Source organism: Engystomops pustulosus, chromosome 2 (genome assembly GCF_040894005.1).
Source record: "Engystomops pustulosus chromosome 2, aEngPut4.maternal, whole genome shotgun sequence".
Taxonomy (NCBI): Eukaryota; Metazoa; Chordata; class Amphibia; order Anura; family Leptodactylidae; genus Engystomops; species Engystomops pustulosus.
The window spans coordinates 130,883,513-130,898,674 of record NC_092412.1 but is presented as its reverse complement, the minus strand read 5'-3'; the positions used below and the strand labels follow the sequence as shown (position 1 = coordinate 130,898,674).

Below are 15,162 nucleotides of genomic sequence, written 5' to 3'. Positions count from 1 at the left end.
AGTAACCCGAGTGTGGCGTGTAATCAGATATATACACTGTATGCATGTAGTCACACGTACAGTACACTACTGCCCCAGTGTGATGTGTACTATGAATAGACTACAGCGCCATACGAAACGGGTGGCATATGTATCTAGTAGGAGGCACCAAGAGCCAATCAAAGTGCAGCTAGCAACGCTTCACAAGAAACTCGGAAATGAAAGACCTGATGTTATTGGCTGTAATGAGTGGGAAATCGTGAGGCAAAACTTCTGTACATTTTCCTTTTAAGTAAAATTCTGACATACCCATTGTCACATGCTTCTTTATGTTATATTCTATTAATTATAATAAATTATTGCCATGATGCCTGCGTATTCATATAATTTATCGTGTATTTTCAGGTTTAATGTTTTATATTATCATTTTTAATTGTATAATACCAGCAACTGCATGTATTCTCAATAGAGCGCCACATCTCCATAGACGACATTTCTTTTTAGTTTTATCAGAGGCAACCTGTCTGGTCTCTATAGACACTGGAGGAGGAAGTGACTGGAAATAAATTAGGAGTGGGAAATCTCTATCTATAAAGTGTAATTGAGGGACATGGCCATAATCTTAAACTAGTGTGAATGTTCAGGGAAGTTTCATTTCTGCAGATCCAAATGATGTACAGACAGAGGCTCCACATCTTCCCTAATAAATAACTAACTACCCAGCCGATAGATAGATAGATAGATAGATAGATAGATAGATAGATAGATAGATAGATAGATAGATAGATAGGCAAATGGAGATGCTGGGGTAAACTACATAAATATAAACATCCAAAATAGTTAATACAAAAATTTAGTCATACAGAAGATGGATGATAAAATGCACATTACCTTACAAATAAAGAAAAATCTATAACGGTAGAGTTTGATCAAATACTCGATCGATACATAACTACCTAGATTCCTTATGAATAAATAGATAGACAGACATAGGTAGGGTAAATAGAGACAGATATGAGATAAACATAGATAATGAATTACAGATAGATATTAGGAAGAAAGAGTAAATAGATAGATGATAGATATGATAGAGATCCAAACTAAATAGAATAGCTATAGAAAGATGATTATGGAGGGCTAAATAGTTTACTAGTACAAATTGAAGATTGAGAAGTATTCGATTTTATCATATAAGAATAGCTTAAAAATTTTGAATGGTAAAAGGACTATACTGATAAGGGGAATATACACAAAATTCAGATTCATTACAAGTGAAATACTAGAAGAAAAGCTATCATGCTGCAATATCACGCAGAAATATATACATACAATGTTACCGACCTCTTCAGTGCCTTCTATACAGTTAACTGTATATTTTAGAAGCTACATTAAAATATATATATATATATATATATATATATATATATATATATATGTATATGTATATATATATATATATATATATATATATATATATATATATATATATATTAAAGTAACTATATTAAAATATAAAATGTATTATCCACCGTTTGTTTTTTGTATTTAGAGAGGATGCAGCCAATATATTTTGCCCCTACAAGCACTTTGAACACTTGGTTTTTCCCTTTCCAGCAGAACCCATCCATCCATTCATAGGAAATAAAGACTGAAACCCATACGAATTATTTTAGGTTTTTTATTGAAAGACGTGATGGTTTAAAAAAAAAAAAAATAAGAATCTGAACAGAAAGATCCCCGAGTAACCAGCACGTTTGTAAATTATGACATAAATCCATAACGCAGTCAGTGATCATTAACTTTTATTGAACTGGAGTGAAAAGAAAGAAAACCTGAGGTTTATTCCTGCATTTTATGCCCGCTCTGTACAGTATTATTGGTTATTGGTATTAGTAATATTTCTGTGAATGATTTCTGATGAATGGCACATGATTGTCGAACACCAGCAGGCAGGAAGAAATAATAAAACACAGATAAAAAAAATATTACACCTCCTTCAATCACAAAGAGCTAGATAAGTTTCATTTACAATATATATAATGTAAATTGGAAAAAAAATGAATGCAATGAATTATTCTCTAAATATTATGTACACACCATGTACAACTCTGAATAAATTAATACCAATTTGCATATTTGGGATTTGCCTAGCTTATTTACATTTTATAAATATCTCTGGCACACAGGTAGGTATGCAGCCAGCAATGTACCAGACTGGTGATTTGGTAAAGGCCGCAGTCTACCTATCTGCAGGTGGCATCTTCATAGATATCTGTTGTCTATGTGATAACGGACTTTCTGTCCTCACAATCAAAGTAGAAAACCTTCATATCTGATTTCTAGTGTCTCAGACAGTCATATAAAGAAATACCTCCTACCCCCCTCCCCCAATCAGGAAGAAATGCAAGGAATTTCTTGCTCCCCCTTGTCCATCATCAGTTGAGTCTCTGAATTCTTGGGCCATACCCAGTATTGTAATGGGGGCTTCTTTACCACAGAAGGACTATTCTTATGCGAGTCCTTGAAGTCCCCATAGGTGTACTTTTGTCTTCTCCTATTGCATGAATATATCTATATATTTATACAAGTGGATGAATTCTTCTCAAAGCTTCATCATTTGTGGTGGGGATTCAGTGTGTCAAGTTCTCCTCTTTTGATCGCTGACCCTTTTAAATAAATATTTATAATGTGCTGTACAAAATCCCAGTGCTTTTCATGTGATTGACACAACTGGCCGATCACTTGGGGGTCTCTCTGCCTGGGGAGACCTCTCTCTGACTCTCCAGACCGCTGACCAGTCTCTGAATGTTCTGTAACTCGTTTATGGAATCCTTCATGGAGCTCTTTGGGGACAAAGAGCTAGAGTGGCTTCTCTTGTGAACAGGAGTGTCTGGAATGGGGCTAGATTCCCGACTGCTGCCTGGTTTGGAGCTCTCTGATCCCGGGTTGAGACTTGCTGGCAATCCAGTGGTCAGCAGGTTTGTGCTGGGAGGAATGCCCACCGGGATTTGGTAAGGGCTAAAACGTAGGCGAGGGCGGGTACTACTAAGAAAAGGGTTCCTTGGCATGGTGGTGGCAGCACTTGTGGCTGGCATTGCAGAGGCAGCGGCAGCAGCAGCTGCCATGTAGGTGTAAGGGTACGGGAAGAGCCCTCCAAAGGTGGGCATTGGAATTCCCTGTAAAACAAGATAACAAACAGCACTTAATATATTGAATTATTTAATCATTTGAATGTTACATTTATATATATATATATATATATAAAACTACCATGTCCTACAGAAACTAGATGGATAGATAGATGTCTGAGGGAGTGAGTGAGTATGAAATCTTTAGGCTACTTATTTTACTATAAAACTACTTTTTTCTTGTTGCGTCCTTTTATTATCATTCATCATACCTATAGAGTAACCTATTATTATTGTCAGAATTAATATTGTCAGGTAATAATACTATGACAATATTGTCTCTAGAAAAATAATTAGTATCAAATTCATCAAAGATTTTCTGGTATAAAGCAACAGATGCATCAACTTCAGCAGATTATTTACAATGAAGCAGCTTATGTGAGCAAGAGATTTGTGTCAATAAAAGCCAGCGATAATATCGATTATGGCTCGGGTGTCGGAGATTTGTCTGGCTGTGGTCGGGAGGCCTGCATAGTAGTTTACTTGAAACTGAAACTAATAAGAATGGAAACACTGGGTCCAGCAAGAATATGTCAAGCCACACTTGAAAAATGGGATCAGGTACTATCAGGAGGAAATCAAAAGGTTAAAAAAATATTATTTATCAAGGCCTGAACCTTATTCTGTAGCAAATTGAGGAGGATGTCACACATAGGTCACATCAGTTCTATTACTTTAGCAATATGGATAAGCTTATATGCATGAGAAAATAAGAGTGAAGGCTCACCTGAGATGCCAGCATGTGCTGAGAGAGGTGGAAAGGGAAGGGAGTAGCTGCGCCAGCAGCCCCCTGCACTGAAGATAGCCCTCCATTCTCCAGACCACTAGCACCAGTCATAGAGGCTAATAAATGTCCCATGCCCATGGCAGAGAAAGCTCCAGGGGCCATAGCAAACTGTCCTGGGTGTATGAACAAGGGTTGTCCAGCATTCAAGGGGTTAAAGAACTGCTGACCATGGAGGCCAGAAAGAGCCAGGCTCTGCAGGTGACTAGCACTGAGTTGTGGAGGGCTGTCAGTCTGTACCATGAGTGGGGCAAAGGTCTCTTTAGTCAAGCCTCCGCATTCTGCTTCCACAGTTTTTGAGTCTTCTTTCCTCCTGCTCTCCAGTTTGTCCTTCTCTAAATTCCTAACACTGAAGATGCTACTTTCATTGTCCTTTCGGCTTTCAGGGGACTCTGTCTTCTTTTCTGGAGTGGCCTTCTCCCTACCCCTCTCTTCTAACCTGGGGCTACTGGGAGTAGATGGGGTTCCCCCGGGGCTGCTGTGACCCCTGGCGATCCGTACTTCTCGCCTCTCCATCTCCTGATCGCTGTCTGCTCCATACTTCTCATCTATAATGCAAAGGACATATGGCTTAGGACAGATCTCTGATTATAACGTGATAAAGCCACTCATCAAAAGGATAGGAAAGGAAGAAAAGGAATAAAACTTAAAAAAAAAAAACTAAACATTTATTTATTTACAAATTCAGATATTACAACATTTCTACGGAATATATTGCCTTAGCAAAACACGAACAATTAATTTGTTGTATTATATAGTATAATACCAGGGGAATCTAACAGTTGTTACCTAAACATATATCCATTACCGACTATGCGAGTTTAGAAAAACAAAACAATTAAAAACGTTGCTATAATATTAACCAACAATGTATAGCAACATATACTAAGATATAAATATAATAATGTCATTAGATACAACAGAACATAACAGATCATATTTAATCATTTTACAGCCACAGCACATGCTCCTAAAATACAGAAGTGATTTGTTCTTATAGACAGAATTATAAACAATTGGGACAGAGGTCATTTCCATTTTTTTACTAAGTGTAAACATTTAATTAAAAGAAGATTTAACCCTTTTTTTTATTTGCAATTTATGCAGATGTTCAATGAATGCGGTATTTATAGACATTATTAAACAAATACATTGAAGGAAAAGAGAAAAGAAATGAATAAAGATTCAATGAAAATATATTTCTATTGTCCCCAGGATACTCCAGGTTTCCATAATCTATAATTCTTATCATAGTAGCTGCTATGTAAAAAGCAGAACTCCATTCAAATCAATTCATATGGTACATACACAGGTAAGAAACAAGGAAAGCAGACGAAATAGCTGCAGCAAATACATTGACTGGTTGGCATCAGGTACTTATAGGCTAGTGTATACGTGGCAATTTCTATAAAGGCCAGGCTGGCATTGCACATTACTGCTACTATATAGTTAGTTATTTCAAAAACAGGTCCTTTCATATTTACCTCTATTACTGCGGCTGAGTCTCAGTGGACTGGGCTCTGTACCCAGAGGAGAGTGCATGCTACCCCTTTCGGGGGCAGGATCACAAGAGGAAGCGTCAGAATCTGCCCCATCCCTGTCTGCCTTGCACTGCTCCTCATACATCCGCAGGGAGGGCAATGTCAGCTGTTTTCTTATTAGTACGACCAAGCATAAAGAAATAGATGAAAAAAAAGAAAAACAACAATTAGCCCCTCCGTACAGTTACAACCATCGTTACCTCCACCACTATCACTCCTACACTGCCCCAGCCCCTTATACCAAGGCTATGTTCAGCACTTCCCTATGGCATTAAACAACCACATTGGTCTTATTGGCACATATGGTGATATGAGTACTATTACATGTATTACCTTTTCTCTCGCCTTCCATTACCCGTATCTCGAAATCCTTTAGCAAATGGATTGTTGTCAATTTTAAGTTGTGTTATCTGTGGAATAAAACAGACGTTGTTAGCTATAATAATTGCTATATTATACTCATACACACCTAATTTTATCAAAAATTGAATATATACAATTATTTTTTGCGGATGATTAGTCTATACTATATATATATATATATATATATATATATATATATATATATATATATATATATATATATATATATATTTACTTGAGGGATGGATGGATGAATGGATGGATAGATGTTACATTGGCTGTGAGGCAGGGACAGTTCATCTAAATGGCCCTTTCCAAAATGTGAAGGTAGATAAAAGTTTTGCATCTTGTATTCCCCTCTAGTGTCTTGCCCTACCTACATTTCAGCAGGTTCCTTTACACACAGCCATCCTGGTTTAACACACCGCAGGCTTTATTAAAAATGATGCTGAGGTTTGCCTTGAATTATTAATAGAGTTTTAATGATAGCAAGTTATTTTTCAGAGCCCCCTGGAGGAAAGATGGCGACTAAACATTGCAGCGCTGTTTAAAAGCTATTCTTATCTCCCACATAAGTCTGACTTATGGTGCAGGCGACATTAGAGCGATAAATAATTCAGGCTTTTGAAATATGCCCCCTCAGATGCCATCTTTAAAAATGCATGGCTGATCTCCTTTATTGTATATTTGCTCCAACAAATTGATTTTCTTTTTGTTGATTCTTAAGCTTTTCTACTAACATTGTGTAGGCCTCACGTAAGCAAAATAATCCAGATTAAATCGATTTGATAGCTATTGCTTCCACCTACCTAGACATCATGTTTTCGTTAATAGCTATATACACAGTGATAGCAGCATATTATTAATTGCTAACATCGATATGAATGAATTGCAACAACACAGTGTATGTATATATATATATATATATATATATATATATATACATATATATATATATATATATATACATGTGTGTGTGTAAAGGAGAGCATCTCTCTTGCTTCTAGCGATATGGGGTTAAAGAGCCCAAGCCAGCATTAGCTTTTTTTTTATAAGAAGCCCAGTCTACTCCAAGATGCTTACTGCCTATCAGCTTTGGCCAGCTTGTGGCTGGGCTGCAGCCTAAGTGTTCTTTAATCGATCGTGACTCTGTGCCATAAAGTTTACGATAGGAACAAGCCCACCAGGACCCTCTAACAGATCTGTCAATTAACATCAGTAGCAAGGGGCTTAGCTGTGTCCTGGGCTGTGGACACAGAGCATGGATATGTATGTACTGATCACATATTATCCATATGAATAAAAACTAGAGCCAAACTAAACAAGTAAAGCTAATTACACATACACTTGCTACAACCCAAAAGAGGACATGGATTAAGAGGCCTGAAATTACAGCAAAGCAACACACAAAGCGTGAAAGCCACATAAAACACAACCACAACCTATTCATTAAGTCCATAATCCTCTCACAACATACCATAAAATAATATGGACTCAATGAATTCACAATTCATAAACTCATGCTAGCCAAATACCACCCACTCCAAAATTATGTACATGGTATCACTGCACATAAAAAGCAGAACTTCATACAGCACAGCTAGAGTTATCCAGAGGTTTAATGCAGATCTGAGAGGTGGGCAAATAATATCAACAGTAGTAGTAATAATAAATAATATATTTTCTTACCTTATCGTTTTGATAAGCGGTTACTGCTATAAAGTCTGTCTCTGGGAATACATAAGTCCTGAAAGTGCTATAGGGCAGCTTCAAAATGTCATTGGCTCTCACGATATGAAACCTGGGTTGATATTTATGCATAGAGTTCAGTATAGTCTGAAAATAAGTGAAAACATACTTTACTATAAGAATGTTACAGCATATTAAATATATACACGCTTGTTTTGCTATATATTTTAACCTAATACAAATAAAATTCTAAAATTAACAGTATTCACTGTGCAAGAATGCCTAACATGAAGGATATAAATGCATAAACAAATATTCCTATTCTACTTTCATTTGAGAACTGTGTATTATTACTATTATAATCCATAAATAATATTAACAGCATCTTTATTTCCCCCAGTTCTACTGAAGATTAAAATGACTAGGTGGATAAATATGTTTAAAGTGTCATAAAACGAATCGATCTGATTAATATTCTATCAACTGTAATGTAGAGGAAAAAACGTATTACAGACACTTCCTATCCAGGCGCTCAAATCTCCAGTGCAGAAATCCAGGCTGTTGGCTGGCACACTCAGGCCACAGATGGGCATTGATTATGTCCAGTTAAATATACTGAAATTGTGCGACCCATAAAAGAAATTGAAATCCTAGCAAGAGGGGGGTTCCTTGGGTTACAACGGGTTAAGTAATGTCTATAGTGACTTTGTGTTTGCACACACCATATACCTGGGGTAGCGGCAGCAGTTATGACATGTTTGGAATTAGAATCTATTCACCTTGAAGCACGACCAGTTTGGGAAGGGTTTTTAGTTTACTAATCCACACTGATGCCATTCACTGATGCTTGGATTTCAGGCAAAATCTAGTAACAGAGTCATTAGGGAAATGTATACAGGACTTTACATGTGATGGATGTGGCTGAAACTGATAGCCTGCAAATGTTTAAAAGGGATCAGCTCAGAGCAAAATAATATTCTTGACTTTACTTTGGGAAAATATTAGCATGGTGGTATTTTTTTATTTAATTCTGCAACCCTATAATAATTAAAGAATAGCCAATGTAATGTAAAGAGAAAATAATGTGGGGTTTTTTTGTACACAAATGGCAATGGAGCTGCGATTCTCACCTCTGATAAACTAAGATGGGGCACAAAGTGATTGTGGCATCAGAGGTCACACATTAGGCTGTAACAAGGGAGCAAGAGATATGACTTTGGTGCGGTTATCATTATGAACGGACGTATCCTTCACATTATGTACAATTTTGTGACCTCCTTATAACAGCTTTTAGGCGACACATTCTGGATAATAAATACCGTAAGTATGGTCTTTAATGTGGTGTTATTTTTCCATCACATAAAAAACAGGGAATGCTGGTAAATTACCAAATCCCATCACAACGTGGTCAAATTAGTTTCTTTTTTATCTCCTAAATGTTTGTCAAAGGAAATTAGGTATTATCTCTGTATTGTGATGCCTGGTCTCTGTGGGGGAGGTCAAAATAGCCCTACTGTCAGTCAAAAAAGCTTTTCATATTCATATCATAAGGTAAATGTAGTTCCCATATTGTAAGGTTTTATAGAGTATATTTTATAGCACTTTGCAGACTCTGGAAGCTTTATGTACTATATATGTGCACCTGTACCAAGACTCCTCTCTACATTAGCACTATAAAATATTGACTCGTGCTCTAAAGGCCTGAAATGCCAGACTGGTATATCAGCTCCTGCCATCCAGTACTGAACTGTGTTCACCCATTGTGCTGCACCCCATTCACAGATCTTTGTCTATCTGACCTCATTTCTGCAGCTTTATCTAATCCTACACATTTTACAGATTTAAATGCAATCTATCTGGTGAATTGTCTTCCTAGGGAAATTACCTGGGAGACTTTCATTTCATCACATATAAACGATGGGGGTTTATTATAATAGCCACACTGAAATAACAATAACAATAAAATAGCAACCATAAACAATTGAAACAACAATACAAGAAAAAAATAATATTTGAAAATCAATTTACTTCTTCTAATATTAAGTTGCCATAACAAATAAATGTTTATTTAAAAAAATGAGAAAGTAAAAAAATATACTGCAGCGAGAGTAATCATTGTAAAACAGTCATGAATTTTCCATTTGTACTATTAAAATTGTTCATATTCTCCTGGTGACAACATTATTAATCTTTTATGAGGCATCTCAATACCTGTATGGGCAAGGACAATTTATTACACTGACATTAATGTGTGTCCCCTTCATATATACAATGTTTGCTACATATACAGAGCAATGCTTTGCTCTGACACATTTTCTATGTGTTCTGAAATTAAGCATTATTGTTACCAACCATTATATTTAATGCGTGAATGAGGAAAATGACAAACTTCCTATATTCATGTAAATAAAAATAACTAACTAAAATATATAACAGATTGTAAACCTTCATACCGTAGGTGTATGAAGCTCTTTATAGCCTGTACATTCCCATTGCTCAGCTCTACTGTATGTTTATTTGTTTGGCAGAGCTGACCCTCTAAAACATCGACGATACTTTTTACATTCAGTAGATAAGTCTGGATGTACTCACAAAGCCATGCTTGTCCGAGATGTTATTGGTGAGCTTGAGCTTGTGAAAAGCAACAGGTTTGGCCATCCATTGCTCCCCGGTGGCAGGGCTGTCAGGGTGGATGTACATGCGCTTGGGCATCTCTGGATCAGCCTTTCCTGCCACCATCCAGCGAGAGTTATGGAACTTATAGCGACAGTCATCGGCAGCCACTATATCCATTAGTAGGATGTACTTGGCCTTCTTGTCAAGACCACTGACCCGCACTTTAAAAGGGGGGAACATCCTCCTGAAACAGGCAATACAAGTATACATATTTAGTCCCATCCACTCAAATTACAAATATAGTACACACATACAACTTCTGGATCATAGGAATACATGTAGATCTAGGCTTATTTACTATATTAATCCAAATCTTAGGCCTGAAACCTACAGTACTCAGCAGATACTAATCTTTATTACAGGCCTTAAAAATGAATTCGATAAATATATAGTCATTGCTTACATGATGTATGTTCCAAACCTAAACATCAATGTAATAGTTTTGCAATACTTAATAAAAAACATACAATCAACGGCACGATCGGGTCAATTCCCATGATCATCAGTGTCACCAATGTAAACAAAGGGTATATGTATATGTCACTTTTTAAATTTTTATAGAAGAGCGATATTTTATCCATACATTTGCTGAGCAGTTTATTATTGTATGAATATTAGCTTGTATGTCTTGGCATTTCTTCAAGGTTCACTAACAATTATAGTAGAGGAAAGTTTGTGAAGCCAGAAACTACTATATTACATCTTGAATACAGCCCTGAATACTAAACAAAATATGATAAATATCACACATGTATAATTTCAATTCTACTGTACATTACAGGAATAAAATGATGACGAGAAATGTTTATCTGACCTTCCAGACTTGGTGATGACCATCTCAGTGCCCAGTTTATGGAACTGGTCCCACAGCTCCTTGGCTTCTAGGGTGACTTTGGGGTCGTCTTCCACCTCCTCCTCTGGCTCCAGGCTCTTAAGTGAGCGCAGATGAGCCGCTTGGTGGTGGTGTCCCAGAGCCGAGACATGCAGGCCAGCTTCAGCGGCTCCAGCCAGGCTGGGGTCAGTCAGGGGCTTGCCCAGTGTTGCCGGAGGCAGAGCCAGAGCCGGGAAGAAGGAAGGCTGTGTGGCCGCAAGGAAAGCTGACATGGGGAAATCGGCTGGTCTAGGAGCGTGGAAAGGGTGGTAAGCCATGGCAGTCCCCGGGAAGGCTGGATCTCTCATCGGTGCATTCAAGTATCCAGGAGGGAACAAGGAGCTTCAGTCAGGAGGGCGGCTAGGCTTCCAGCAGCCGGCACTCAGTACAGTGGAGTAGTCACTCCCAGCACTTGGAAATAGGAGCAGTGCTGTAGAACTAGTGATGTCCTCTCTCCCCTTCTCTCTATGGAGTCTGTATTAGTGGGATGTGTAGGAAAGTTGTGGGCTAGAAGTGTGACGGGGGCCAGTCATAGTGCAGCACGATCCTGTGAGATCTTGTCCTGATCTGGGGAAAACTGTGACTATCTCACATGTCCTTCCTGCTCTGATCCCCTCACTAATGAGCCAAGCCCCCTTGATTGCTGATTTTACGCTTTCTCCACCAATTGTCGATCTCCATAGGCGGGGTTTTCACAGCTCAGGACAAAATCTGGAGGAGAGAGGGGGGGGGGGACACTAAAGAGGAAGGTGTCGGAAGCATCAGCAGTAAGAAAACATGTCAACAGGATAAAATATTAACCAATGACAGCAGGAAAAGAACCAGAGATTCCCACCCCCTGCCTGCCCTCAGAACCGGCCTCAGACATGGTCCCTGCCGGTAGGGTCATAGCTGCAGAATGCCCCTAGCAAGACCCAGGTGGAAACCGCAGAATTATTGTACTGTGCTTTACACATCTAGAACATTACAGTGTATATTGTGCAGATAATCATATCGCATTCATTTACATACAATAAATAATGAAATAATGGAAGAAAGAAAGTTAGCCGGGTGGACACACAAGCAGTGGTAGAAGTCTCCCCACATCCAGGCAGCAGAGTTCTGGAATGAAGCAGCAGGACTATACTGTAGGAGCAGAATGCACAGAGCCTGGCTAGAGGTGGGGCCCACTCATCACTAAGTACAAGGCTTGTTGTATGAGAAGTCCACTGACTGGCACATAGTGGAGGGACTGGCTGGTACTATCATTGTGCATGGTCTACAGGGGGGTCTGACTGACTACAAGGGGGCTGTGTGTACGCTCTAGGGCATCGCCGCTTTAAACACAAGCCCCAAGGTCATTTGCACAATTCAAAAAGGAAAGAAGCTTTCTCCACATGGGAAGCAGCCTCTAGTAATGGATTTCGGGAATAATAAGAAAAACTTAGGTGAGTGATGCCTCTGATACACACCCACATATATACACACACACACTCACAAATATATATATATATATATATATATATATATACCGCTATATATATTTATATGTAAATATTCTATTATTATTAGAGTCTCCAGATTTGGCACTCACATGTCTGGAGAGTGTCTCAGCCTCTATGCTCCAGATGAGGGTGAAAAGGACACAACAAACAACTGCCCTGTGTGAGCTGTTCCTTCCCCAAATCCTGGGAAGCGTTTGGTACAAGTTCACAGCACAAAACTGTTGTAGAAAAGGCAGTGACAGTTGTGAGGAAATCATTTCAATTTCCTATTTAACACTGAAGGCATTGTATACGTTACATATATAGCACCTTACTACAAATACCTACACACACACACATATATATATATTCACAAAGTTACATTCGTTTTCTAATATGTTGCCCTTTTTTATGTCAGCCTTCTATTTGTAATTTGTTCTTAATCCAGAAAGTCATCCTGCCTAATATGCAATGTTGATGTGTCTCTTTAAAATGTCCATTTCTAGATCTGTTCTGATTAACTGGGGCTCAGTTTGTTAAAGAGCAGCTTGGCGCCAGTCTGCTGACGTCTTACAATAAGAACCGTCTCTTGTCACTTCATATTTACCCAAAAAATCTTCAAACAGCGCCCTCCAAACGCTGTACTCCCTGCGCTTGATCAGAGGTGGAAGACTGCTTCCCAGCTCTGTCCTGTGTGATGTGCTGCAAGCACGGTATCCACAATACAGGGCATCAGTATTGAGAAATGGGCATTTATGTTAGGAGAGGACTAATCTCAGGGGAGCATGTGATGATGAGTGTATGCTCAGGGTCCGGGTGCTAGCGCCCATCTGTCCACTCTGCGAGCAGGGATGGGTTAATCTAGTTACATGACAACATAGGATTTGTCCTGATTGAGCACTACTTAATATGTTGTCATCTTCTCCTGTAAATGAATGATTTCATCATGTAAATGTGTCCCTGCTGTCACGTATACTAGAGATAAGGGAGCATATGGGGAGAGTGTCACTGGAGAGATAGGCATCAGCTCTGAGCGCTAGACAAGGTGTCATCCCAAGTCTCTCCCTGGGTCTGGCCCTGCTCCTCTCTACTGCTTAGGGACTGTGGCGCCACCACCAAACCTATACAAGTGTCATCAGGGCCCCTTTACAACATGGTATTGTCTGTCTGCTGCTCCTCTTATCAGTAGTCTGGAGAATCAAACTAAAAAAGGGTCACAGTTACCACCCTCTAATTTCCTGGAACTCATTACACGCACACATTATATACTGTTAAGATTCAGCACATTAAATCATACAATTTTGCAACAATCAACACATTTTGTAGCACCATGCAGAGTAACTCACATAATATATTATATTAATATATATAACTCTTACGACATGTAAATTCGTATCAGCTATAAATATAATAATACATAATAATATATCTTCACGTTTAGCTAGTATTTTCATATAATGTTCTAACTGTATTTTAACTTTATATATACTATCATGCAAAAAAAGTAGTTACTGAATGGTAAACATAGATAAAGATAAACTAATAAACACAGGCCATATATGTATGGATACACCACTTTGTGATGTCTGCTCCAGTATCACCAACACAGGCAGTCTTTGAGGATGCGCTAGCCAATTGTCATCTAGTAAACTGTGGCATTGTAGTTTGTGGTACCTTTTACACACAGACTTTATAGCGGTAGGGAAAATTATAGGCACCTTTACTTTTTAATATTTCAATTATAACCAGGAACCCTAGTTCCAGAGTTTATTCAGGGTTGTTCATTTGATTTATATACCCTATCATATTTTAACTGTATCCTGACTGCATTAGTGTGTAAACGTTACCATCTCGCGACGAATAACGTTAAAAGCGCGATTTCAAGGAATTGTCCATCCGATATTCTTTCCCCCCACATGCTTTCATCTTGGTCCATCTCCCCTCATCCTTCGTGCACTATTTTTAGCTTGTAGACTTAGACCTTGGCGCCAGGCCGTTTAAGAGCTGTCAGAGTCCCTCATATCCCCCCATGTCACATGGAGCCTTTCCTGTACAGCCAGTCATTTGGATCTGTGAGTTTGTGAGCAAACGCAATTTGCTCTTCTCCATTGCTGTGTTGTCACCGTGACCTCAGTCAGCAGGGCTGCTGGTGTCCTGTCCTGTCCACTTAGACAAATTGCAAGTGATTGATGAAAAATAACAATTCTCACAAGCAGCCAAGCAAGCCTCCCTTGCACTCTCCTCCCTTTTTCCAGGCTTGGGACCTGGCTCTATAAACTATATAGGAAATGAATGGAAACCTCACAAAATACCCTCTAATTTCTCACTGGCACAAATACCACCTCTATTTACATAATCCCCTCGTATCAAACGTCCCAATAAAGTCCCCATTAGCAAATAAAAACACGTAAAGAAAGATAAACAGGTTAGGGTCAAGTCTTTGCATGAATTCTGCTGCTGAGTATCATGTTGCTATTCCAAAATCTTGGTTTGGACTTGTAATTCTGGATTTTAAATGACTCAATCCTTATTGGCATATTAATAATGTAAGATCTGGATAAATTAGGTAAAGACTACAGGACCAGGCTGGATTTCATCAGATTGCATC

General features: G+C 38.5%; 1 protein-coding gene and 1 long non-coding RNA gene across 4 annotated transcripts in view; one reads left to right on the top strand and one right to left on the bottom strand.

Annotated features, from left to right (window-relative positions):
- Positions 1–1,643: 1,643 nt before the first annotated feature.
- On the bottom strand, positions 1,644–13,284 carry TBX2 (T-box transcription factor 2). 3 transcript variants are annotated; one of them, XM_072136432.1, is made up of 9 exons: positions 13,162–13,284; positions 11,035–11,802; positions 10,137–10,404; positions 9,430–9,486; positions 7,545–7,691; positions 5,826–5,902; positions 5,436–5,605; positions 3,895–4,499; positions 1,644–3,155 (listed from the first exon to the last, which is right to left on the bottom strand). In XM_072136432.1, exons 2-9 carry the CDS (start codon positions 11,397–11,399, stop codon positions 2,718–2,720), a joined length of 2,127 nt encoding a protein of 708 aa, XP_071992533.1. In that variant the 5' UTR covers positions 11,400–11,802; positions 13,162–13,284; the 3' UTR covers positions 1,644–2,717. The 3 variants fall into 3 exon arrangements, with proteins under 3 accessions (XP_071992533.1, XP_071992532.1, XP_071992534.1); XM_072136431.1 differs by lacking the exon at positions 13,162–13,284 and having other exon boundaries at positions 11,035–11,956; XM_072136433.1 differs by lacking the exons at positions 9,430–9,486; positions 13,162–13,284 and having other exon boundaries at positions 11,035–11,956.
- LOC140118472 (uncharacterized) overlaps positions 12,010–15,162 on the top strand; it is a 13,421-nt gene continuing 10,268 nt past the window's right edge. Inside the window, exon 1 of the long non-coding RNA XR_011853201.1 lies at positions 12,010–12,518. This is a non-coding gene — a long non-coding RNA (uncharacterized lncRNA). The remainder of the gene's footprint in view (positions 12,519–15,162) is intronic.

Bases quoted from the DNA above. Each gene is read 5' to 3' on its own strand.
- TBX2 (XM_072136432.1), bottom strand. From the start codon at position 11,399: ATGAGAGATCCAGCCTTCCCGGGGACTGCCATGGCTTACCACCCTTTC. The intron at 9,487-10,136 runs GTGAGTACATCC...TTGTTATTTCAG, and splicing joins TCTCGGACAAGCATGGCTTT to TGTGGCTATTATAATAAACC. The intron at 5,903-7,544 runs GTAAGAAAATAT...TTTATTCCACAG, and splicing joins CCGCTTATCAAAACGATAAG to ATAACACAACTTAAAATTGA.